Raw genomic sequence first — 24,130 nt, forward strand, 5'->3', positions numbered from 1 at the left:
AAAAATTATTGCATATACTCACTGACTGTGTGATTCACTTGCAACGGATACAGACTTTCAACGCCATAACTGACAGTGTTTACTTGTATAGTATATCTCTCGCCGGGTGTCATATCCGCAACTTCCGCTTCCGTGTCACGAACGCTTGGAAGTTTAACCCATCTAGGATCGTCTTCCGTACGGTATCTGATAGAATATTCGGTAAATATTGAATCTGTCGGAGCTTCCCAGTGCACAACAACAGTGTTACTCGTGACTTTCTCGATACTGAGATTCTTCGGTGGATGAGGCACTGAAAAATAATTCAATGAATTATTAATAAATCGAATAAATCTGTGCAATTCATATTAATTTAAATAAAAAAATCTGAAGAATTTAGAGAATAATTATCACTTACGGACAGCTTGCATATAATCATGTGGCTCGCTTCGAAGTCCATGGCTAATAGCGAAGACTTTGACCTCGTATGCTGCACCAGGATAAAGATCTTCCAAAACGATATGCGACTCTGTAGTAAGAGTTGTCGCACTTTCCCCGGTATCGTTCCTATTGTGAGTTACTTCAAATTTTTCTTGCTTAGAGTTGACATCACTCTTCCAGGAAATATTTAAACCTTTTTCAATAGGCTTCAGATCTTCGATCACAGGACTGGCTGGACGCGTCGCTTGATATAGGACGGTTTCGTTTGATTCGATTTTATTGCTAATTGCTTGCACTATTATGGAATAATTTCTTCCTGGCAGCAGAGCTTCCAGAGTAACCTATAGATTTAATAATTACGTCAAGAGAATAAATCAAAATAATGCGATTAAAAAGAAATTAGAATTATTTTATTCAATAATTTATATACCTTTGTTTTATCAGTCGTCAAAGTGTTACTATCGCCACCAATCGTCGTTTCCACCTCGTGGTATTGTAACTTGTAACTGTCTTGCGTACTGGAATTCTCCGGACTCCAGGAAACCTCCACCATACCAGTTTTCTCATCGATCACTGCTCTAAGATCGTGAACAGGTAGTGGTTCTAAAAATATGAAAAAAAAATCAAGAATGTATTTATTAAATAATCATGAGAAAACTACATCGGTTCTAAATAGCAGGCACTAAATTAAGAGGCAGTATGTGTGAAGCGTACTCAGAGTGACATCCCCGCTAGCCGGCCAACTGGTGACCTTGCCAGAAACCGTTTTCACGACCACTTGATATGTCTTGCCAGGCTCCAAGTCCTTGAATTCCCATCTGTTCTCGTCGTCTCGGTTTCGAGTGACAGGCGCGAGCCTCCGATTACTACCGAGCGATATTTGATACTTGTCGAACTCAGAAGTTCCATTGGGCGGATTCCAAAACATGCGGAAGGAAGTCGATGTTACGGAAGATTTATCGAAGGTCACATTGAGAGGACGCAACGGCACTGTACGATACTGAGCTGTGGTAGGCGCGGACGTTTCGTCCTCGGAAACGGTCTGTACGGAAATATTGTATGCTCTACCTATAATATGAAAACAAGTTAGAAAAATAATTCAATGAATCACTAATTTTTATTATTATAATCGTGTAATTTTTATAAAAGACAGTATATTTATGTTTAAATATTAATTTTAATTTAACATATATATATATATATATAGCGATACATAAACATTACATTTTTAGCTCAAGAGTCATTACTAATGCTTGATTTATGATAAGCTTTAAATAACTTTGATTGTCAAATTTTATGTGTATTTGTTCCAAATTTTCTATATAATTGAATTTATTAATATTAAATATTTAATGCTTAGACACACAATCAAGTTGAGTTAATAATTATAATTAATTAATTAATTTGAATGTTATTTGATTACGTTAAACATATTTGAGAATTGGCAAAACGCGTGAATATAAATCAATAGAATATTGCATATTGACTTAAAAGCTAAATAATTTTAATCGAATTTTCATAACTCTTTTCCTATTACACAAATAGCTTTCTAAGAAATACCGCAGATAACAATTGTGATAACGGATTCCATTACACTTGTATAATCAAGCAAATGTCTGCAGCATATTAAGTAGAAAACGATACACAACTTAATTAGATCTAAATGAATACTTTTGTAATTATTTGTCTTATATAATGAATCAATTCACTTCTCTAACGTATGTGATTTTTTTTTGACAGGTCTACTTAAAGTCTTCTAAATAGATTTTTTGTCCATTATTTTTAGAAAAAAAATAAATATTAATACAATTTTACAATTTATACTCGTCTTGGAATTTATGATTTGCTCTATTTAACTGCAGACGCGTACTTTCTCCATGATTCTACTTGAAATAGTTCCGCTTCGTATATCCAGAAAAAGGAAACAATAAGGCGATTCAATTTCAACGGGTGTGTATAAATATTTTGTAACATATACACATTACAATTTCAAGGAAAGAAAAAACAAACACGACATTCCCATTTTTTTTTTAATTGATTTCTTAATTGATGACTTAACGTAACAGTGTGTCTTGAAATACGTTTACGTAATTTATACATAATCTCGTTAATTTGATATATCCGATAGCGTTCAGCACGTGTAATTACGTGATAGCAAACAGCTGACCTGGAACGAGCCCTTTGAAAGCTGCCTGTGCAGGACCAGGCGGTTCGCCCTCCTTCTCTACATAGAGAACGGATTCTATGGCGTCTGGTGGATCTATACTAACTTTGTAGTGCGTATATATTCCGGCAGGATAAGGTGGCTGCCATAGCACCAGTAGCGTCGTTTCGTTCCTGAACCAGACGATAAACTTTCCCGGAGTATTCGGTTCTAGAATAATTCAATGCGACATGTTTGCAAAATTTACAGAAAAAACTTACGCATTATTCTCAAATATATTATATATACTTGTCGTAAAGTTTCTGCTGGTGTAAGCAACGCTCTCTTTGGCGTCCAACACGGTGAAAAGCTGAAGCGAATACGTAGCACCAGGAGTGAGATCTCGGAGTGTATACGGCACCGAGTCGACTGGGATGACGCTGGTCTTGGGATTTCCGGTGTCGCTGAAACTCTGCGTCCGCAACCGGAAACCGGAATAATTTCCTTGGGCCGGAGGTGACCAATATACGATCGCGGTTTTTCCATTTCGTACAGATACCGTCAAGTTTGAAGGCGGATCGGGTGCTAGTGAGGGAACAAAATTCTATTTTAATTGACCTTTTACTTAAGAATCGCGTGTTTTTTAGCTTTTGCTAAATTAAGAAAATAAATTGCGCTTTTAGGCGATAAAAGTGTTAATTCAAAAATAGCGAAAAAAAATCGTCCGTATTTATATTGCAAAAGAGAGCACCGTAAAAAAAAATGCGTTATTAAAAAATAATTTAATCGATCAACATGGAATTACGTACGCGTCGTAATCGAGGCGGTCCACGTCAGCCAGTCGTGAAGAGTACTATTGCTGTAATACAACCAATATTCGTATCTTGTCCCAGGCAGGCCGTCCTTAAACTTTATGACATCACCGATCTCGGTGGCGGCTATAGTGGTATTTGGCGGTGGAGAGCCGACGGGTGGACTGTAATCCAAACGGTACCAGGAACCACCCTGGCTTAGATTGCCTGGTATCTCGATCGCGAGATCAGCTGAGTACGTGACCTGCAGCGAAACACACAGAAATTGCCGTTAATTCGCACGCACGTATATCGTCTCATAATTATTAACTCTGTGGCAACATAACGCTAGCATTAATAATAATATATATTTAACAAACAGAGGAAAGAAGATAGCATGTACAATATATTATATTTTTTGTAGCAAATTTTATTTGAATTATTATGTAAATAATACAAAAAAGAAAAATTAGTAAAACCTACTTTAATTATAGTGAAACAATTTTGCAATTTACTGAAAACAATTCTAAATCTGTGAATTATTTTAATAACGTAAATTAATTTTTATTCCGTTATCAAGAAAATATATACGTTTTTTATATTTAATATTTTACTTCAGAAAACAAATAGATTAAATATATGATAACAAAAAATAATTCTCTTATATACACAGAGAGAGTGAGAGCTTTTTATTAATTTATAAACTTTGCTAATTAATTATGCGTACGTAACAGGGGAGTTAATTCCGTTATTACGTTGAATATGCTAAAAGCTTGAGTAAAATTAAATTATTCAGTATGTTTCTATGCAAAGATGTGGTTTTATGAGAATAGGCGTACATCTAACTGTTTCACACAACAATGCTGAATTTTAAATTTGTCCCTTATATTTATATATATATATATATATATATATATATATATATATATATATATATATATATAAATACTTGTGTATTTTTTTATACAGTCTCGCCACACTATATTGTAAGCTTAATCTGTGGATCAGGCTTGTGTTAGTCAAGATCCGTTATGAATCAGCAGTGTATCTTGAATTTCAAGGTTCTGGTGTCCCTAAAAATGATGAGGAGATTGAAAAAGATTATGCTCACAACCTATTACTCACTTATTGCGTCATTGATTTTTATCTATCTTTATTTTCGTTTACATAAAGTAATACCGATAATGGTAAAGAACTTGTATTCCATTATATAATAACGGTTACTCAATTCGACATAATGTGTTTTTGTACGGTATCTTTGTTCCCACGATATGCTCTAAGTTTTGTGGACAGCGTTTAACGAAGCCAATGACCTCTTTCCTTCTTTTCAACGTTTCGCTTTCTCCATTATAAAATATCGGCTATTAACTTGGGAATGCAAAATCCTTGGATTTCTTATATTCTAAATATTGTTTTTATTTTTTTAAACAGTAAAATGCAATAGTTTACAAGATTCATTTAATCATTTTTCGTATAAAAACATTTTATAATTCTTTAAATTGACGTATCAAATTTTTGTAAATAAAATGCATTATTATTATATATTTTTATTTTATTAGATAACATTTAATAATATTTGCATAAATTTTTTCCAGAATCAGCTAGAGGTTGAACGCTCGAAATTGGAACGTTTCAGTTGACAGTGAGTGCGAAAGATTGGAAGGCAGTTTTGTTTATGGGAAACAAACAGTAAGTTGATTTGAAATGGGTATATATGTCTATTTCTATAGTAGTATAAATTCTGATAAATGGACATAGAGTATATGTACATTCTGAGAAACAACGCGTTCCCAGAAACATGGGAAAAGTGTGAATCTATAACACTGCCGTTGACACGTTGATGGAGAATTTACTGCGAACAATACATTTGATATACGAACATCCAATATTCAATAATTTTATTCGTAAGGGAATAAATGTTTAGCTATATATTTTTTTTATTGAATATGGAATGTCCTATGCACAATCTGAATCTCTCAAATATATTCGATGCGAAATTAATCTCTTGCTACACATCAAATATAAAAAACGATATGACAGGAAGATCGGTGATGATTAATCAAATTTCCATTACAACTGTCACAGGAGTAATTTGTCAGTTATAATATTTATTTATAATAAAACATATATATTTGTTTGACTTTTGAAAATTAATGTAAACATACATTTAGAAGACACAATTATGTGGTTTCCCCATAAAATTTAATATAATTTGATATTTAATTTGACATTTAATTTAGTAATTAATTATTTTAATACGAAGGTTTAACGTTTGATTAATGGTAATAATACCATGAATCTCTCATTCTAGAACCTAGAGCGATGAAATCACTTCTATATTCGCTCGTGACAGTGTGAGGTGCATATTGATCCTTGCTCTATCTCCGTCTATCGCAACGTCTCTTTTCCCACCTTCCCTTCGCTTCTCTCGAGTCTACCCCCCACAGACAGCTTATCCCTCGTGCTTACTGTCGCATGAACTACGACAAAAACTTCTAATTGTACAAAGAAGAGCTGAATAGCTCAGTGGCGAACTTGGAAGAGAAAATCAGGAAATGCATAGATGCAAAATTTTTATCTTATAATATTGAAAGAAGAGCAAATGTAATTCATAATTCAAATTAAAAATATTATGAATAATGTATCTGAGAAAATGATACAAGTAATCGGGAAATTCATTCCAAAGAATTCATTGCCGTTATAATAAAAAAATGACTTTTCAATTTTTCGCAAAATTATATTCCGCAAAAGCACTGTAAAATATTAGCAGTATTACGTTGGATTGTTGCTTAAAAAAAAAATTCATCTCTGAGATCCATGTGAGTCAAGCGCGAATACGAGCCAGCGTGGCCCGTAGATCTGCGTCATTCGAGAGGAAAAAAAAGATAATATACGGATGTAACTTAAACTCCCGTCATATGGTACGAGATCTCGCAATGCGAAGCATCGCGAGCTGATACGACTCATTCCATCATAGACAGCTGTTCGTCATGAAACTCTGAAACAACGTTGGATGAACAGAGCTCGGGATAGCTGCAGTTCGTGTTAAATTATCGCGAAACGGAAAATCCGCATTCGTTTCTTATCAATATCTTGGTCGGCTTGTCCTGAATATGTATTAAAGTTTCCTCGTAGATAACTATGTTCAATTTTAATGTAATTTTTTTGCCCAACAAACATACGTTTCACTGGAAAGCTTAACCGTCTCGTGTATGACGACGGGCGTTTAAGTCTTATATTCTGGTTAAGATCTTGAAAGTAAAAAGAAAGTAGCCATCCATCGGAGCTCCCGATCGCGAGTAGCGCCCGTCACTTCCGGTTGACCGTTGTCACGCGGTTCCGACCTCGAGCGGTAGTTTCGTTCATGTTCAACGTGCGTGGAAGTAGGTAGGTAGAAATGTGGAAGTGACGCGTGTCCGTGACACTCCATCAGCGACGCGTCCGTGACACTTTGTAATGCGTACCGCTCGTCACCCTTTCGTATCCGCCTTAGTATCCTGTTATTAGAGTATATAACGGGTTTTGCCTCTTATTTTGGCGCGTATCAAGCAAGTCACGTGCACACAAATATACACTGAAATTATAGATTATTTCTTCTAATTATAGAGTAACCGAGAAAAGTGTTTTTTCTTGATATAATCTTTCGAAAATATTAATATTGAAATTATATGATTAATGAAAATATCAATATGATATCATTATATCATATCATTTCATTTCATAGCGCAAGAATATCACAAGATAATACCGATTTTAATAAAATAAGTACAGCAAGTGTGTTGTGATGAATCACGATTATTCTCTATCCGGTGCATTATGTCGACATCGGAATTGGTGGATTGCATCCTTTATCATACACTCACATTATTCAGTATCGTGTATTATCTTTGTCGTCATTTCCTTCTCTTGAAAAGTTTCTATTAAAATTCTCTGTCTTTTTCCGATCAATTGTTTCAGCATAAATAGAAGGATATTAAAATAAGAGATAAATTTCTATTTTATATGTACAATATATACTTTGGCTTTGTATTTTTTTAAATTCAAAGCTAGATAAATTCTCGTTGTAAATTTTATCTCGTGCATTAGCTGTGACGACAACCTGTTTGGTTGACATAACACGACAGAAATCCAATATACCTTTTGTCCCTAGATCCAAGAGGACCAAAGGTACAAATACACGGAACGCATTCTAGTTCACGAACGAGTTTCGAATCCGTAAATAAGTGAGACGTGATCGTGCATAGAATGACAGAAACGAACGAGCCAGTCTCGGAAAAAAATTTCAGCAAACAAACAACGTTGGGAACAAAATAAATGTCCCGACAGAGAGAAAGAGAGATAGAAAGAGAAGTTGTCTTACAGTTGCTTGAAAATGAAATCGCTGTACGAGTTACAAGAGCAACATGGCATGTATTTTTTATATTGTTAATTAGTTTCTTTTGAGTTGACGGATTTTTATTATATTATATAAACTAGATAACACGAAACATTACTAAGGTTTAATTACTCTTACTAAAAAATGATTATATTTATATAATAGTTATATTACTATTATAATATTATATTTTAATACATTTATTATATAATACATTTGCTAATAAATTTAATAAATGCAAACTTGAAGTGTTTCTTCACTGGATTTCAATTTGAAATTTATTTTTTTTAATCTTTTTTAATTCTTAATAATAAATATTTTAATAATTATATTGTCTTAAATCATATACAAGATTTTTGAAAAATCCAAATAAGCTAGTAGCTACTTTTCACATTTCCTTTCGTGTTCAGATATATTTTATGCAAATGAGCAAATAAGTAGAGTCTCCTCGGAAAATATACGATATATGTAAATACATAAATCGTATCATTTTGTTTATGTATGTCCCTATTGTGAATATATCCAAAAAAAAATTCAAAATATATCGTAGGCTCAACGATCGCTTTATTCGTACAACGAGAATGAAGAAAGAAACTTGTTTACGAGTGTGCACTTGAAAGATTCTAAGTAGCTCGCGTGCTTCATCATCTTTACCCCTTGCAAAACCTGTTGCACGACCTTGTTCGATTCGTGTATGGTAATTTCCCTTTTCTCCCCCTTTTAATCGCATTCACTATTTTCATGTATAATTTATTATAAGTATGTTTAAACAATTCCGTTACCCGCTTTCGATTATCCATACGTATTTCAGGATAATATTTATTTTATCAAGTTATACTATGTGTGATGTCAAGTATTGCGAAAGTTATTTTCATAATGCTCATTAATTGAAGAAATGTGATTAGAATAACGACGCACTCTCTTCTTTGTGAAAATAAATAGTGCGTGATTAATTAAATGGGAGTCCTTTAATTTAGCTAATAAGCGGATAACTAAATAACAGCAAGATAAATAGGTAATCATGAAATGCACGTTGCTCTTAGATAATCGCCATAGGCTGACGTCATGCACGTCTCGCGTGACGAACATTCTCCGCCGTTATCGACCGTCATTTGCCAAGAGATTTACACCAATTTGTAGTTAAATACGCATTATATTTTAAAACTCGGACAAAAGAATTGTGATTTGATCGAACGAATTGTGCGATCAAATTGCTCAAACGGTTCGCTCACAGAAGTATTTCGAGAACTAATCTACTTTGCCGGACGGAACTGTATTTTCAAACGTGTTGCGGATATTTCATTGTGTGCTTGTTCGGCTAGTAATCTCGCGGATGTGAATTGCACGCCTACATTTGATCGACCATGAATTGACCCACATACCATGTATCCTCCATGTTTCTTGCGGCGATTAAAGTTGTAAATTTACAGTCGGACATTGCATAAATGCTTTAATCCACAGCTACTTTTCTCTATCTCTTTTTCTTTTTCTCTCATTTTCTCTCTCTCTCTCTCTCTGTCTCTCTCTCTCTTTTGACCGATTATATTATATAATTTTTACGTATAAAGCCTGTCACGTGACCATCCTGTTACGATATCCGCGTTATTCACGAAGCGTGGCACTGAAATGGTCGTTTCGGGATTTGCAGAGGCAGCGGAAAAAAAACGGCGATCAGTAATGCAATTATCGCGTAATTGGAAACGGAATCATTATGGTTGTTTCCACTGTATGTATCGTTGAAACTACGAGAATCGGGAACAACGTGACTGTTAAATAGGAATCTCTGTCGCAATTGTGCGGCGTTAAAATCTCTCACATTCGCCAGTCATCACATTTCCACACAACGTGAACGGGTGATAGTGTGAAGATAAGTCTTAAATTTCTGATCTCTGTAGGAATACCTTCTTACAGTTTCAGCATATTATCATTACAAATTTGAAACTGATTCTTGAGTGATGCTCGGAATGATTATATACCTATGTCGGCGAACAATCCTCATTAACGAAGCGCTCGTAACGGTATTTCGAGCAACGATAACGTTATTTAAGTTTAGTTATCGCTCCGTAATCCATGTTCAGCGCTACTATTTCCCATGGACACGTGACAACGGGAACATTTTCTTTCGCCGGATATAGCGTCTCATAAAACGGTAAAAATATCAGGCGTTGAAGGTTTTAAGTAGGTCTTACAGCGAGAGATGTGTTTCTGCAAAGCGAAATAATATCCAATAAGAGCAATATATCACGTACATCCGAACAATGTATTTTATGATAATGCGTTCAGTCAGGTTTTCTTTTGAAAGAAACGATAAATGCGACGTGCCATATCGAGCGCAGCATATATAACGCTTCATTAATTGCTAAGAGAAAGCTTTGACATTTTTTGCAAGAATAATAAAAAAGATGCGAGACCGATTGTGAAAATATTTCCCGCGTTAAAAAAAAAAAAAATTGAAAAATATTCACCGTCGATGAACAAACTCACTCGTGTTTTAATAATTGCTACGCGTCAATTTATTGATTTTTATATTCTCTTAATATCTAATAAAGATATAGCAAAGTTATAGCGACACATGCGTTATATCATTGCGTGTTAATTAACAATTGCAATTGTCTGTCAATAAAAAACTGTCGGATATATTTGCAATTATAGATTGAAAATATGCTGTTAACACATCAAGGAAATGTTATGTCAATCGCATCATATTTTTACATACGAGTATGTAGGTATATATTATCTCAACATACATCGCAAAATATATTTCTTTCTTTCATATTTTTTTTAGATTTTTTATCAACAACATGTAAACAATAAACATGATAATTATTTAAAATAATTATCAATAATTATGAGCGGATAAAAAAACTCGTTTGATTAATCTTGAAACATAATAGAATTCCATTGAAGAAATTTACTATCTCAGGCTTATCTGTGACTATTAATATGTTCCAACATAAAGTTCAACCGTCGCACAATGAAAAATACCTTATGCAAAACGACAATCACATTTACCAAAGACAATTGCGACTTGTCGAATACAATTACATAACAAAGCCATTACATTTATCTATAAATCGGCGCTTCTGGCAAATATTCATCAGTCACTTAGTTAGTTATTCAATACTCTCTTGGTTGTGTTGTTAGCAAAAAATTTATGACAGGCATGTGAAAGCACGTTTTCAAGTAAAACTGACACTTGTATAAATTCCATCTTCATCTTGATGGTCGAATATTTTTCATAATAACAATCCGATGCCTCTCAGTCAATGTATTGATATATTCGATACGTGTAGTGTGAATCTAGATAAGATCTGTGTGCACTTAATGATCTTGCTTCCTGTTTACCGGATGTTCGCTTCAGCTTCTCAACGATAATTCCAATCTTTTTGCAATCCCCATTATGAAAAAGCATACCTACACGTGAGATGATTGATGATTGCGTAACCCAAGATACAGACGTTGTATATGATCGTTACGTCGCTCGCCAGACTTGAATGTTTCCATTTTTGTAGCGAAAGACTAATTAAATAATGTATATTTCACACACAGCAATAATATAATATGTAAATTTATTTATGTTAGCAAAATTGCAATTTGCAAAAAAAAAAAAAAAAAAAAAGAGTGATCCCCTTCCCAAAATTCTATTTACTGCGGTACGATTCGAAAGTTGCATATTGAAAATTTCATAAAAATATCTTAACAATGGAAATTAGCATGCTTGTTTTTGTTATAACACGTATAGCTGGTTGGGTCGAGAAGAAAGTATGGTTTATATATTCATTATCCTGTTTTGAAAGCAGCTATTGTAATAATACTGTGAGACAATAAGGCAAAGTTTTTAAACAAAGCCGAATAATGAAAGTGTCTCCGAAGGACGTAGTAGAAAGGCGTTTAGAAAAACACCCTATTGAATTTTTAATACTTTTTTGATTGTACAATAATAAATATTCATGAAAAATATCGTGCGCGTTATATGTGGCATTAATCCGTCGAAATAAAAAATTCCAATGTATTTAATTAAAAAAAGAATATACTGTAATGTGTTTAATTAAAAAAGAATATACTGTAATGTGCGATACAAACTCATTTGAACATAAAACGCGAGCTATTTCTCGACTGTCCGTAACGCATTTATCGCGCAACTTTTAACTTTGCGTAATTAAGGATTACGTCATCGTTCGCGCAATTATACGATGATTCTTGAAGCAAGCAAGCACAGAGAGTTTGGCGTTTAACGTTTCAATGGAAACGCTACAATCCATTATAATACTTTACAATTGTATACATTAAATCAACAATAAATAGTTCTTTTCTAATTAGTCTGTTTGTCTATTGAAAATTCTAATAATTATTGAAATTAGTAAACAATGCAAATATTATAACACAATTCTCATGCAATTATTGATTATTTAATAATCAACGTGTTTGCTAAACAAGGTACAATTCTTTGAAATAATTTTTCCTCTATTAGAATTTTCACATTCTATTAGAATATTCTTATCTTTTCCAAACTTCCTAAAATTCAAATAATAGAATTTGTAAATTTTTAAATGTACGTGTAAATTTACTGATAAGATACTTTAAAACACTATTATCAAATTAGTATATATTTACGCTACCGTGACAAACTGAATATAATTTAGATTGCTATTAAAACTATGTCGAATTTTTAAAGATATTTTATTCAAGTTTATTTTGAACATAAATTGAAACTAATTATGTATATCCAAAGACATTAATCGAATGATAAATGAACACTTTTCGAACATGATGATCTGCATTTTTAATTATCAAAATATTTGTTAAATTCACAAATCTACAAATTTTTAAAGGTTAAATTCTGAGATACCTAAAAAATAATTCTAGCTGTTTTATAGCCAGAAAACAAGCTTGTTTGAATTAAAGACGTTTAAATTATGTAAAGTTTGAATAATTTAATAATGCATGAGAAAACTACTGTACATTACAATGTATAATTCTAATTTTAATACTTACCAAAGGATTTGATTTTTTATTTATTGATGTTTTTATTTTGTTATCGATCGTGTCGGAAAAAAAAATTATTGCTGCAAAATTGTTTATTATTGCATATTTAATGGGACAAAACTTTGATAACCACGATAACTAATTATTTGATATTACTATAGAAATCTATAATAATAAGAAAATCTTGCTTAGTTTATAAAATTACAAAGAAAACCAATTTACTGCAAAATTAAAATATTCTACTTTTAGTAAATTATTTTTTAAATTATTTTTAATTATTTAAAAAACTCTTTTTAAATTATTTAATTAGTAAATTTCTTGTTATCGTCGCACGAAACGACATATAAACCATTGTTTTGAAAGCAAAATAACAATTAAAATGTTAAGAGAAATAATTTTACAAAACTATTTTCATTTAATAATTTTTAATATTTTAGTCAAGTACTTTTAAGAATTTTATTTTACTGTTTATATAATATTATAATTAACACAATTTGTTAATGCAACATGAAATATACTGTGCCGACTTTTTTTCCGTATATATATATATATATATATATATATATATATATAATATAATATATGAAACCAAGGTTAATTAATTTGCATTCTGCGGTAATTGTCAATTATATAATTATTACTTTCCCTGTATATGATGTGTTCAATTCAAATACAATAAGAGATCCGCGCGGCACAAAATTAATTGTGTACAAAGTATAGGCATCATTTATCTTTGCAGCAAGGTAAGTAACTCGGGAATTTCTCATATAAATCGCAGACTATTAGACATCGGCGTGTATAGAATTAATCAACGTAGAATGAAGCAGGATGCAAGATATGACGCGCTTTAATTAAGACACGATCCTTGAACACGCGTAAAACGATGCCGCAGACAGTGGGATGACGTCAATATGGTTTTCTTTTTCTTTCGAAAGTGCGATGTGCGATTTATCCAAATAATCCTTGGACGGATGCAACGAAAAGGAAGAACAAGAAAGTGAAGGCAAAACTTCAAGTGTATGCGTACGCGTGCGAGTGCATCCAGAGAGGAGTATATATCGAGGTGCATCAAAAAAGTCAACACCACAAGCTGTTTCTCTTCTTTTATTCCCAACGGCGTCAGGGAACCACGCACGTGGTGTACCATCAGCATTTTTATTTTTGTCTTTTATTACTCGGGGCATAACACGCGGGAAGACGGATATTAAGCGGATGAATAAAATCGCGGATGTTTACTTGTGCAGAAGACAATGCAAGGCAGAGAGAAACATTGCGAATTTGCCGAGTTAAAAAAATCTCATGCAGATTGAAATAAATTGTCTGAAAAATTCTCTTTTTATTCCGAAATTAAAATAGGAATGTTTGCTCTTTTATCACGCATTTTTTTCTAAGCAAACTGAATGATAAGCTTGAATTTTTAATTTAACAAAGAAGAAAGTCAGATAAAATGTGAATGCTATTTTTTCAAGTAATAATAAAAAAAGTATAATTCCATTAATCTATTATATCTATACATTGCAATAATATTTTTATTATACTTAAGCTACGAATTAATACGTATATTAAGAATTTCCTTTTTGTTTGAATTTAATTTTTTGTCATTCGCGACAACTCGACGCGATCGAAGCTCACGAGATCTCGGATGCTGTTTCGACGAAGCGAACAGTGATTTATTTCTTATTTCTGTCTGCTTTATTTTTGTCACCGGCATGCAGCCGGTATCTTCCCACAGAGTAGCCCAGGATATACTCGGATGCATCCGGATGAACGGTTCACCGAAGTCGTTTGACACTCAGCAGAGCAACCACGTGCGACTGGTTCTTGCCTTTGCGAGACGCCGTTTCCGGTACGTCGCATCCGCAACAGAATAAAAGAAATATTAAACTTACTATATTTTGATTTGATTCAAACAATACTGTGAACAATGTGTGTGTACGAATGTTATAACTTGCATTAGATTAATATTTCAATATTTTATTATAATATTCATTATTTTTATTTTTTAATTATTTTAATTTTACTATTTATTATTTAAAATACATATTTAGAAATTAATAAATGTTATATTAGTTATTTAGAAATTAGTAATCAATACTCTTACAAATTTTCTATATTTAATAATACGCGCAGAATGTACAAAATTTTACATTCGGTTGCGTGAATAAATTGTACCTATAACTGTCTCTTCGATATTCCAATAATCCGTTATTTAAATCATTTAGCGATTCATAATACAAGTACTTCAAATGGCGCTGTTTTTATTCCGATTAATTTTTTGCATATAATTGAAATATATATAATATTTTTATGGAGAAAAAGCATACATTTCTTTTTTATAATATTTCAACGAAACAATATATATTTTCATGATACTTTTTTAATAAAAATATCGGACAGTTGCATATCTATTCGAAATTCAGATGGAGTTCGAATAAAGCTGGTCCACACTCATGAAAACTTCAATTATAAAGAAACTAGCAGAAAGCAATATTTTTGTTCGCCTTTGGTCTTACCAATGATATGCTCACTTGTCAACTTTACTTATCGCGTGCGTAACGTAATACTCGACTTAAAAGTGACGACGCCGGTTATTTGCGAGGTATTCGGCGAATAGGGTCTCTGTAGTAAGAGCTTAATATAGCGCGGTCATGAGCCTCGAATTCTGGGCCAATAATGTCACGGTTCTATCCCCCTTTTAAAAATATGAAAGAAGAGAAAAATCTAATCAAAGTTTTACATTATACGCAATTAAATCGTTATCTATGAGAATTATCTGGATTACATTAGCCATTATTAATTTTTACTTTTTTTTTAGCTACATAAATTTGTTTTTTATGTATTAATTATTTATAATTTTAAATAATTTATTTAAAAAATATAGAGCTTATAGGTATATATGTATATGTACTTAATTATTTGTAAAAAATTATTTATTGAAAAATTATATAACTATACTGTTATGCATAGGCATAACAGAAATTATGATCTCATCTAGTAATTTTATTCCAATTTATACAAAACGGCAGCAGATGCAAATTTTGCGGAGGATAAGTGATGTAAAACAAATGAGCATCCGGTGTACTTGACCGTATTGCAAAAATATGTAAAGGCACCCCCGCACAGAGAGTGAACGGATTTACAGAAAGCCGGGCACGTGCGGAAGTGTTGCGAAACCTACTCTAAGTTTCATCAACTTTTTATTATAACTTTCTTTTGCAGATTTATACAATACTTTATTTGCATTATTTCATATAATTTCATGATATTTAAATGGCTAGTTACATATATTGTTAATTAGCAAGATTTTTAATTTTATAAAACTAATAAAAAAAATGTATTCTGAAAGTTTTTCTAAACAAAGTAAACTTTGCACATTTGCAAAATTTTAAAACATTTAAATTAAAGAGTAAGGTTAATTACTGATTTATCATTTTTTATTTAATTATCAGGTTTACTAAATTAGAATTTTAATTAATAAATGTTTTAAACGACAAACTCTATGCTCTTATTGATTAAAATTCTAATGTTAATGAGGTGCACATGTATGATACCAATTATAACGTATCTCCTCTTCAGTTAATTATTGCTTTGCACCGTTCACTATAGTTAAATAAAGCAACACTAATTTATATATTACATTAATGGTGTTTATGCATGTATGTACTATCCACGATATATAATTGAAAATGTAATTAAAACTGAACGCTTCTCATACTTTGATATATCAAAAATAATTCATATGTTCAATTAATTTTGTAATAAAAGTGTCATAACATTTACCAATAACAATATTATTGCGGCTGATTTAATACGCCAAAGTTAATGACAAGATACGATTAATTTTGATTAATTTTTTAAGGTTGCGGAGAATGTCCTGTAACAGAATTGACGTAAAATCGATTTCGCGTATACAATAGCATCATGTAAGGGTCGTTGAAATGGGCGTTGGCTTTCTTTCGAGCATGAAACATTCAGACAGTTCGTTTTGTCTATTACGAGCTTCGTTGAGTAGTAAAATGCGACGTACTTTCGCCAACAAAACTTTCCTTTGGTCGATAAACTATAATTCAACTAGTTCCCCTTTTTTGCGAGCTCCCTCTAAATAGTATAATCTTTGAAGAATGCTATTATCCTGTCACGTCAAAAATACTGATTGCAATATTTAAAATAAAATTATTATATTCACATTTATACTGAGAAATATATTATATCTGTTAACAAAATATCAATTTCCAAAATTCGTTAATATTCAGACAAAAAATCAAATCAAATCAAATGTTTCTTTAATTGTAGCATTTAATCTGTTTATAAAATCAATTTTTGTTTTAAAAATGTTAAAAAATTCATAATTTATCATAATTTTTTAATCTCTAACATCACATACTATATTCTTTTTATTAAGCCGTAAATTAAAATTCTGTTAAATTTATCGTTCTGTTATGTGTATTTGCACTCTTGAAATTTATAATTAGCTCGAGAAAATCTCTTTATTTTCATTCACTAATTGCACAGAGACTAATAATGTCTCGACATTTTTTTTACTATGGAAAAATCGACTCTAAATTAACGAAGAAAGCGTGGTTAAAGAAGCATGCGGTGCATTACTGGAACAATTTCTTTTTATCTCTATTTCTATATACTATATATATATATATATATATATATATATATATATATATAATTTCCGAAATTTTACTATAGCAAGATATATATATATATATATATATATATATAATTTCCGAAATTTTACTATAGCAAGATATACATACTGTAATAAGATAGTACTCTAATTACAAAAACTGAAAATAAATTGTTTGATACAATACTTTTCAAAATGTTACAATAAATCTGTAAGAGCAAGTCATAAAAAATTAACTTCTTATAGAGAATTACGTTGTGATTATCACTTCCGTGTATTGTTTTGCGAGAATAATATTCCCGTAATGCATGTCGCTCCTGTCCGATTGTCGTATAACAAAATCATTAGCTTCATGAGAAGATAATAAAAAACTTGTTTACGTAATCACACGAGTATGTAATCTTTACACTCTGTAGTGTGTTAAATATTTAAATTACCCGGAAAGGCAGATTTCCTTCACGCTCCCGTCTCTTTCTCAAAGGAGAAGGAAATCTCGCAATTCGCGGTCTAACTATCGGCAAATGATTTCAGCAAATCTGTTCGATTATCTACGGCAAATGCAATTTTAAATCCAAAGCGCTTTAATTTGATAGCTCTTTGGTGCCAGACTGAATCTGTCATGCGTGAATAAGTACTAAAAATTTTGTGTTCGAAATATTAAAATATTCATATATTTTGCTTAAAAAAATTCTCTATAACTTCTCTTCATTTGTCAATTTTCTTATCTGCTACGCGCACGTTATTAATGTTTAAAGAAATGCTGATTCAATTAACAAAATATTGTTTGCATTTAAGAAAAAACATTTAGATAATAGATAATGGAGCAAACTATAAGTATTAATTTATCATTGGAAAATTAGTTATTGTTAAATCAAAGAATTTTCTGTTTAAAAATACATATGTCATAAGTGACATAGATTTATTTTAATGACACTAACATACTATTGAATATTCATCGACGAGTACAGAAGTCGTCGGCAGACATCGGCATTCAAAGCAACGTATTCGCAGTTGAGAAAGTCAGGCGAGTTTCGCAATGTCCAGACACGATTCGATCGAGCAAAGAAGACTGGATGTCGGTCGCGTTCCCCTTCACCAATCGGTTGACCACAACTCAAACTCTGACTCCAGTATGTCACAGCAGCACATAATTTTCTCTATTATTGAAATTATACGTTCAATACTACTTCCCGATACGCCAATTTTGATTTGTAATCTCTTCTTTCAAGAAAAATTTCATTAAACAAATAAATAAAAACCGACACGATGCTGATGTTTAAATCTGATCAAACCAGAATGTCGCATTAAAATCATATATTTGCATTTAATGTTGTTAATTAGTTTATAATTAGTTGAATATAATTAGTTAGACGTAATAAAAATGAGAAATTAAAAAAAATTCTCCCTACGTTGACTTTTATTTACAGTTATTTTCACTTACAGTTGTTTTTTAGTTTATTTAGATTTTTATTTACAGTTATTATTCAGTTTGCTGAGCTTGATTAGCATATCTGCATCATAAATGTAAATTTACGTTTATGCTTCTAGACATGTTTGTCTCAAGAGTACTTCAATGTACATGCATTTTATTCTAAAAAAAACATTCCCGAGAGGAATGTCCTAGATCGAGATCACTGTCTAGCCATTCCACGCCCTTGCTAGAGTTAGTAAGAACAGAAGTTTAATGTATTAATCCAAAGACACCGACAAATTATAAATGAATTTGTGCACAATATAGTCCAAGCAATTAAACAGTTGTAAAATTTGCAAGTTTAGCAAATTATTCAAAATTCAAATATATAATAATAAAATTGTTGGCCTGATAAATTGTAAAATTAAAAATTCAAGTATGTAATAATAAAATTGTTGGCCTGACAAATTGCAAAAATTAATCATCTATAATTGTTTTATTATTTATAGAGAAAATAAAAACTAATAAAAATTTGAGTTAAAAGTAAATAATATTATCCTTTTTCGATATCTTATAAAGAAAAGCAAATTGATACCGCTTTCTTACGACTCGCGTTAACACCCACATCTCTAGCATAAAGTGACACTTTTTTTTAATGTCGCATGTTCTAAATCCATGTGATTAACACTCACCTCGGTTAAAAGAATCAGCGACAGTAGGAGGATGTCGCTGAATTTGGATATCGGTTGCGGACAGGAGACTTGGCGGCACGTCATCTTCAATAAATATGAATTTACTCCGAAATCCTTATCTGTCTGAAACAACTGTTCTTGGTCCACCTCACCGAGACACTCACTGGCACCTCACGTAATTGACTCCCACGAATACACCTCCGATTAAGTAACGAGGAATGCGCGAGGAATGTGCGTGTCACATCGATCGATCGACGACTCACTGGGACTCACTTCTTCGTAGTCACGCCGCGCGTGTAGTATCACAAGAAATCGCGTATCCCACTCCGGGCACCTCGCGGTAACACCTGTTCGGTCGTTTGACAGCTACGCCGGTCTCGGACGTAGTGACGGCGACGATGGTGGAGGAGCCGAGGGATCGCGATGGTAGGAACAACGGCTGCCATATCAGCCGACGAACCGCGTGGCGTCGAGTCTTCTAGCTGACTGAAGCTACATGCGTTATCACGAGTCCGAAAGAATGATTCAGTTGACGCGGGAACCTCGAAAGCCACCGCTTTCAGTCCTTGGACTCTCCTCCTCCTCCTCCCCCCACTCGAATCCGGCGCATCCACTATGTCAGGTGTCTCGGAGTGTTATGTAAATTTTTAACGGATTGAAATAAATCGTTTTTCTCTATCTCAACGCTCACTCTTCATTAAATTCCGCTTCGACATGTTAATCGCAGAATTTTTGTGCCAAATTGAAATGATTCGGCTTCGTTACATTCATCTTTTTTTTTCTTTTTTAAATATGTATTCAATCATGGAATGTGCGCGCTTCTTCCTTAATTTTGATTATGATTGATGTGATCGCATTTCCTTTATGTAAAGTAATTTTAAACAGACAGTATAATTGATACACACACATATATATATATATATATATATATATATTTTTTTTTTTTCATGTATTACTTTTTATATTTTTATTTCATATTTATCACTCTTCTTGAAACTTTTTTTTACATTTTGATTTCTATCTAATATTGAAGATTATATCAGCAATTGATATAATTAAATTAGTCAGGAATGAGCTGACTTTACCTCTTATGCGTATCGTATCTTTTCATTCTGCCTTTCTTCATGTTGTTCAGCGGAATACCGGTTCCTTCGCTCATTAAAGATCAAATAGCTTTGTTTTCCTTCACGTTATCCTTGAAGTGACGTAAAGAAATCTTATAATTTATTTATATATGTAGCGAGAGTTGAATTGAAGAGAAAAAATAATTATAGAATTACTCCGTTTTTTTTTTTTTCGTAAAAAACGCACTTGTACTATTTCTACTACTGTATTTATTTAGTTTTCTTCTGCATGTCTTTTTCTAATGACATCTGTCTATTCATAAAACAGAACAAGATATCTATTCCTGGACTGGATTATTTTCCTCCCTTTCGTTACACTTTGCAATTTGAGTACTCCAATGTGCGGAACGGAATAACGAACTGTAAGGGTGGCACCCTTCGGCGCGGTCAACGTGACAACAATGAGGTAACGAAGCAAGCTTCACAAAACATTGGAAATGGCTGCGAAATTGTCCGGTGATCGGAAACGTGTGATTTTGCTCAAAAAAGGGTCGGTCCGATCGATTTCTGCTTACATTTACTACCACAACGTTCCTTGTTCTCGTGTTATTGATTTAATTGTCTATTTAATTGCTATTTAATTGTTATATTTGATAGTACGATTTTTAACTGCAATCTTTTGTATACATACTTGTACATGTATCTAGCCAACAGATATTCTTGTATCTTGCTTCATCTAATGTCACTGAAGAAAATTATTACGAGTTCAAGCGCATGACGGAACACGACACGGAAATGTGACACGGAATATAAGTTATGGCCGGATTACGAGCAGATTAATTTTCTGTTATTTCATACGTCCAGTAACAGAAGAACTTCCTTCCGTTATTCTATCGATCGCAGCTCACGTGTAAGACATTACTTGTGAAAACATCTATCGCGCGAAACGTCAAGTCAATGACACGGAATTATCTTGAATGATCCATCATCGAAATCCTCGTAAGAAGTGAGAAATGAGAAATGAGAATGTCGAATATAAATGCTCGATGTTGCTTAACAAAGAAACACGCATCTGAGCATTATTTCGATGCCATTGTCCTTGCCGCTCCCTAGACTTTTATTTAAATCAGAGAAGAATATATACACGCGCGCGTATATATATCGTCATGGAATACAAGTCAAAAGACCTGGATTTCAAATAAACACCGTAAAACAACACCAACTTTCTATTAAACGCACAAGGTGAGTCTTTTCTCTAATACTGCAATATCAATCAATCATTAAACATCAAGGACACTGGCCATGCTTCACCTTCACCGCGTCAAATCACGATTTTTTAACGAGAAGAGAAACAACATCCATCAAACTCGCGATCTCGTTCATCGGTAAAGTCGCTACTGATCTGACTGTCATCCTGAGATCCTGAAGGAACACCTGGACAGTCTCCCTGAGAGATCTCCGCTTATGTCAACGTCGAGCTCCGAAATTGGATGGAGGTGCGACGTCGCCGTCGATGAGAAAGAATCGGGAGAGCAAACGAAGCGTTCAACGTGCTTTCGTACGGCCGTAGATGCACTCGGTCGACTGGCGCGCTTTCATGATGCCTCACCCGGTGCGGGTGACCATCAGGGCCAACGGGACTCTCGGTTGCTCTCTCAACACTCCGCTCGTGGCTACGATCGAGGCAGCGCCAGGCTAAGCCGTTCCCTGCCTCGCCACCCCTCACCCCTGCCACCTCGTCGGGCAACCTGGCTGTCTTTCCATTCCGACTCTGGCTCTTTCTCTTTCTCTCTCCCTCTCTTTTTCTCTCCCACCTGCGTCGTCCGCCTCCTTCTCTCCTCCGACCTGGGCTGCCCAGGCTAAACATCCAACGCAGCCGCCATCACTACTGCATCCGCTGCTTCGGACTCTCACCGACTGTCGAGCTTTCCTTCTCTCTTTCCCTCTTGCTTGCTCTTGTCATGTATATTGTGTACGCGTACATGGTGCACATAGTGTGATATACAGACAAGTATGGTGTAGTTGTGTGGGTGAGCCCAGTAACGTAACTAGAAAAAGAGAATACAAGTTGCAAGTGAGATAATGGATGATTTAATTATAAATTATGATACAATAATTCACGTATTTATTATAGATATATTTAGTTTAATCTATAGCTGTCAAATAATGGTTTTAGCAACTATTTTCATTTTTTTTTTTTAATATTCCCTTATTCTACTGCTAATAATAATATTTTAAAGAATATCAATAAAAATCAATAAAAATATTAAAATAGATGCACACAACGTGGTATTCTTAAAATGTATTTTAAAAAAGCAGAAGTTCGTTCAAAGAGAAATATCAGAAAAAATTGACTATTTTAATATTTATAAACAATGTCATATTAACAATTATTTCAGTTGAAAAAAAAAACAAAAATTTTCTCGCCGTGTAGTTTTACGAGAAATTTATTTATCAAAACGCAGACGATATATTTGCGTAATAGATGTTACATCGAAACATATTGCCCACGTGTCACATGAAATGATGGAAGGAAAGACTCCCATAGAGACCCTGTCAATTTCACGCAATGACATTTAAATGGATGCAACGTCTTCACGAAGCTCGAAATCCCGAACGTGGCATCTGTGATCTCACATCCATGTTGACGCATCTCTCTCGCGTCTTTTTTTATATCTTCTTTTTTTCCCCGGGTAACACATCATTCTCTGCCCTTCCCTGACATGTTTCCGAAGTAAGGTAAAACACTAACACACATTCGCATCCCCTCGTTCACTCGTACGAATAGAGCGCGCGCACTTATATACACGTGTACAAACTAACGACCACACACGTACATCTCTCTGCCACCTCCTGGTTCTTCCTCTCTACCAGCATCTCTTGCTACATCCTCCCTCAACCCTCGCCGCGCTTCGCCCGCTGCGTTCCCCCGGCCTTTGCCCTCCACAACGTTGTTCCTGAAACGACAGTCGCTACCTGACACACGTACGCGTGCGCACGCACACATAGACACATTTTGTCGGTGTGTACTACCTTTATTCATAGAAATCGTTGCTCTCCCACACCTACGCAGGTAAGTCTCTCTGCGAGTCTCGAAGTCAGAAACGTGGTTAGCGTAATTAGCGCCCCGTTGTAGACAACTGTCAGTGTTAGAATCTGTAATTGTGCGCGTTTGACGTTAATTCCGTGGAGGGGCGGCAAGGGATGAAAAAAATCAATAAAGCGACGCAGGTATTTGGCTTATTCTCTGGAAAATTTATTCACTTTTATCTATAACATAAAAGCATAATTATTAAAAAATCTGCAAACTTTCTATTTCTTTATAGATGATTTAGCACCTTGCTCAATAGCAACTTGATAAGTAAGCAAAATAACAGCTCAACCAACTGTCACTCACATGTGATAGTCTCAAAAATACATTCTAGTTTACGTCATCGAAGTCACGTTACTTTCACCGCTGATGTATCTTCTGTAATATAAATTCACGAATAAAATAAATTTACAAATAAGTTTATATATATATGTACATATATATAATATATATATTTATCTCTTCCCATTTTTTGTTTAATTCACATCCAGTATATAGGTGATAATTTAAAATGATGC

General features: G+C 33.3%; 1 protein-coding gene across 3 annotated transcripts in view; it reads right to left on the reverse strand.

Annotated features, from left to right (window-relative positions):
* The window catches only part of Ptp10d (Protein tyrosine phosphatase 10D), a 34,883-nt gene extending 11,438 nt beyond the window's left edge, over window positions 1-23,445 (reverse strand). For 2 of the 3 annotated variants that reach the window (XM_072898423.1, XM_072898422.1), the window contains exons 1-9: window positions 23,014-23,444; window positions 19,458-22,569; window positions 3,373-3,619; window positions 2,873-3,148; window positions 2,588-2,794; window positions 1,135-1,488; window positions 851-1,023; window positions 398-761; window positions 23-292 (exon numbers count right to left, since the gene is read on the reverse strand). In XM_072898423.1, the coding sequence (XP_072754524.1) occupies window positions 23-292; window positions 398-761; window positions 851-1,023; window positions 1,135-1,488; window positions 2,588-2,794; window positions 2,873-3,148; window positions 3,373-3,619; window positions 19,458-19,541 (1,975 nt within the window). In that variant the 5' untranslated portion in view covers window positions 19,542-22,569; window positions 23,014-23,444. Of the gene's footprint in view, window positions 1-22; window positions 293-397; window positions 762-850; window positions 1,024-1,134; window positions 1,489-2,587; window positions 2,795-2,872; window positions 3,149-3,372; window positions 3,620-19,457; window positions 22,570-23,013 lie in introns of all 3 variants that reach the window. The other variant, XM_072898421.1, reaches the window with a different exon arrangement.
* Window positions 23,446-24,130: the final 685 nt, after the last annotated feature.

Source organism: Anoplolepis gracilipes, chromosome 8 (assembly GCF_047496725.1).
Source record: "Anoplolepis gracilipes chromosome 8, ASM4749672v1, whole genome shotgun sequence".
In the NCBI taxonomy this organism is placed as follows: Eukaryota; Metazoa; Arthropoda; class Insecta; order Hymenoptera; family Formicidae; genus Anoplolepis; species Anoplolepis gracilipes.